This window comes from Balaenoptera musculus, chromosome 4, assembly GCF_009873245.2.
Source record: "Balaenoptera musculus isolate JJ_BM4_2016_0621 chromosome 4, mBalMus1.pri.v3, whole genome shotgun sequence".
NCBI classification, from domain to species: Eukaryota; Metazoa; Chordata; class Mammalia; order Artiodactyla; family Balaenopteridae; genus Balaenoptera; species Balaenoptera musculus.
In genome coordinates this window covers 138,533,400-138,537,050 of record NC_045788.1, presented here as the reverse complement: position 1 = coordinate 138,537,050, position 3,651 = coordinate 138,533,400, and the positions used below count along the sequence as shown (strand labels likewise).

Sequence of the window (3,651 nt, the reverse complement as noted above, 5' to 3'; positions counted from 1 at the left end):
TGCTTCCATTTTGAATAATTCAATTAAGAACCTATACAAGTTTGTTCCCAGAAGCTAATGCATCAATCACTAGTCTCCACTAAGGAAAATGAATTCTAAAAATTAACATGGTTTTCAATAATTCAAATTTCACTATTTATATAAAAACGTAGAGAGACCAATAATATCCAAAAGCTTCAAAAGATAAGCTAAAGACTTTTTTGATGTAATCAATTTACCGATGTTTGTCCAGGTCTGTTTAATATATACACAAGGAAAATACACTCACTCTATAATTTCTTATAAAACAGCAAGTAAGGAGTAGATGTAGGAGATGTAGAAGGGGAAAGAGAATTCAGAAAGCCCTTCTCTTCAGTAACTTTCACTTCAGACTCATCAAAAAGCAACCAGTTCCCCTCATACTCGTTTAAGCTTTGCACTACATATGAAATTTTGTTTTCAGTGCCACTCATGTTAATGCCTGTTTGGTCACTGGATTCCTTGTTTCTATCAGATTCATGGGTCCCATTAGTATTGTTAGTCTCAGAGTTTCTATTTTCAGCAAATGCTGTACTGGCAATTTTATCAGGATTAGATGCTTTGTTGTATAACTCATAATCTGCTTTGCTCTTTTGTCCTCCAAGAAGTCCAACAGCGTCTACATTTTTTTTGTTCAAAACTTTACTTGGCTGGGTATTTCCACTGACTCTAATCGACACTTCTTCATCGTCATAATTTTCGACCACACCCCTTGCTTCCTCCTCATTCAATGGTTCTGGCTCACCTATTTCACACGTTTGGTCGATCACAACATTTTCCTTATCTAGTTCTAAACTGTTAAGGTCAGTGACTTTAACAGAAGCAGTATAATGCCCACTACTAACTGTAATGCCACTATGCATCACAACTACAAATAATCCATAGCTGTCATTGGTTGGCTCTGTGCTCCATTCTTCTAGTGACAGTTTAAGAGGTGCCAGTAAAGGAGTGTTGATCTTGGAAAGTCCACCACCATAACAATCAAACTCCAAGCCACTAGCAGCAAAGCACTTCAAATGAATCGTTATAACTTCAGGCATTTTGTCAAACAAAAGACTTCGTTCAGCTTCAGTATAATGATGGCAATTTTCACAGAAATATTTATCTTCTCCAACAATCCTCTCCACTGAAGCAAACTGTGAAATTGCCCATCTCAGGGTCTTCATTTCTGTTTTTTGGCTCTGGAGAAATTTCAGAACTCTCCTCTACTTTGGAAAGTTCATCTTCTTGCACTGGTACACTGATGTCTTGAAAATCTTCTCTTTCTGTTAAACTTTCACATTCTAAGCAATGAGTCCTTAATACCAGCTGACCTTGAAATAATTTCTCCACTAGCTCAAAACCAATTTGCTCTGCACCTTTGTTTATGGGCTTAACTTCATTTACAGGCATAACATTATTCCCTGGAGATTCAAGTCTACAACCATTAGTTGTATTATCATTTTCACACGTCCCCAAGTCCTCTTCAAGATCATATTCATTTTCTTTAGATTGTCCTTTGGATTCTTGGTTTGTTGTTATTTTACCCAAACTACAGAATTTAGAAATAATGCTGGGTTACTTAGCTGCAGACTTTAACCAGTTTATAACGCTTGATTTCTTTTGTGAGGGTCTCGCACTCTCATTTTCAGAAATGTACTTGGGGATTATTTTAAGAGGAACATCTAATGAATCAACTGTAGCTTTTCTTTTTGATCTGGCTTGTCTCTGGTTTTCTTCCAAAGATTGGTGTTCTTTAAAGACTTCAACTTTTTTCTTCATGTTACCAAATTCAGTGTCAGTTTTCCTTGTCCCATTTACTTTTGGCAATTTTTCTTTATAGTCTTCAAAATGCCTCAGATTGTCCATCTCCATGCTGTTATTACCACTCATTTCCTCTTTCTGATGTTTTTCTTCTACCTTAGTAGATAACTCTTCCACATTTTTTACTTCTTTTTTTAGGGGTTGGCATGTTTCTTGAATGTTTCCCAACATGCACTGTAATACTCCCTGTGCATCATGCTGTAGATATCCTTCACACATAGGGCTGAGTTCCCTGAGTGTGTTAAGTAGTGACCTTGGCTGAGTAGCAAGTTCATCAGTATATTTCTCTGGATTTAAGAGAAAACTAGCCTGAAGCTGTTCGACTGAAATGATCAAGGACTGTAAGCTACATATTAGTTCATAACTTGCCGAAGAATCTTCTTTGCAATTTCCCTTATCTTTTGGACTGGCTTCATCTTTTAGGGCTTCTTTCTTCCTTGAAATAATATTAAATACGTGCTTCACTCCAGATTTAAAACCAGGACAAAAATATAATACCTGAAGTGTACTACTAAGATAACAAGTATTGCCGAGGTTATTCAGTCCCACAAAGGGTAACAAGTTTTCTCTCTTCTCACAGTTGATAGGTGAGGACTGCTGCAGGAACAACTCGATCGATTTCAGATCCTCTACATTCAGAAGGTTTTTCTTCCTCTTGTTGAGAATCTGTGAAATCCAAGGCTCTCTTGGTTTCCTTTTTCTGAAAACCTTCAAGGAAAGTCTGTGTTTTTTTTTGTTTTTGTTTTTTGATGGACTACCTCTTGAAAGCCCGTTACTTTCACTAGGTATGACAGCAGGCATTTTCTCTTCAAATCCCATGGAGTTGACAAGAATTAATTTATGCAGGGACCTGGTAATCACCAGTCATATCTGGTCATGGCCCAGAGCGAGGTCCGCGGCGAGAGCGGGGGCGACAGCGGAGCCCCTGCCCCGAGCCCGCGGGGACCCGCGACCCACGAAAGAGCGGGCCCATCGCCCTCCCCGCCGGGGAGTGACCGTCCGCTCTCAGGAGCGGGAACCCGGCCGCCGCTGGGTCCTGCCTGGCGCCGCCCCGACTACCTCCCCGCAGCGGCGCCGCCCGGGACGCCAAGGAGCCCCGCTCGCCGCCGGCGCCCGGACCGCGGGGCCCTTCTTCACTCCACCGCCCACGGGCACTTGGCGCTTTTCCGCAGTGCCTTCTCAAGCAGAATTTATTTCACCTATGACCTATGTATTTTCAAATATTTCAAGTGTTCTAAAAATGCCTTTGGAAGTTTCTTAAAGGAGAAGCTGAACTTAGAAATTGCTTCTTCCCCTCCTGTAATGTTCCCTCTGCCCTTCTGAGTTCTGCCTGAAACCAGAGTAACAGAAGAGATTTACAAGAGGAAAAGGAAGAGAAGTGTATTAAGATGTATACCGCCTGTGTACACGGGAGATACCAAGGAAAATGAGTAAACCCCCCCGGGATGGCCCAAGCCACCACCTTCTAAACCATCTTCAGCTACAGACAAAGAAAGATGCGGTTGGGGAGAGGGGAGGCCGGTTACAGGAGGTGATGGGAAAAGTGTCCTACAAGGGCAGATTGTTCTGCAGGTTTAAGTCGGGCCTTCTCCATTTACAAGAGCTTCTTGTAATTTATTTATTATTTATTTAAGTTGATAACTTTTATTATTATCAATACTATACATAGCTTCTCCCAATATTTCATGAATGGATTTATTCATTTATTTATTTAAATTTTTATTGCAGTATAGTTGATTTACAATGTTGTGTTAGTTTCAGGCGTACAGCAAAGTGAATCAGCCTTCTCTTCCAGGTAAAGAGAGAGGCACCCTTGTAAATGGAGATTTC

General features: G+C 40.6%; 1 protein-coding gene across 1 annotated transcript; it reads right to left on the bottom strand.

Moving 5' to 3' along the window:
• Window positions 1-269: 269 nt before the first annotated feature.
• On the bottom strand, window positions 270-2,622 carry LOC118894667 (ubiquitin carboxyl-terminal hydrolase 1-like). Its single transcript, XM_036851080.1, is given in 4 exon segments — window positions 270-1,193; window positions 1,195-2,419; window positions 2,421-2,529; window positions 2,532-2,622. Coding segments are annotated over 4 exon segments (2,349 nt in total).
• Window positions 2,623-3,651: the final 1,029 nt, after the last annotated feature.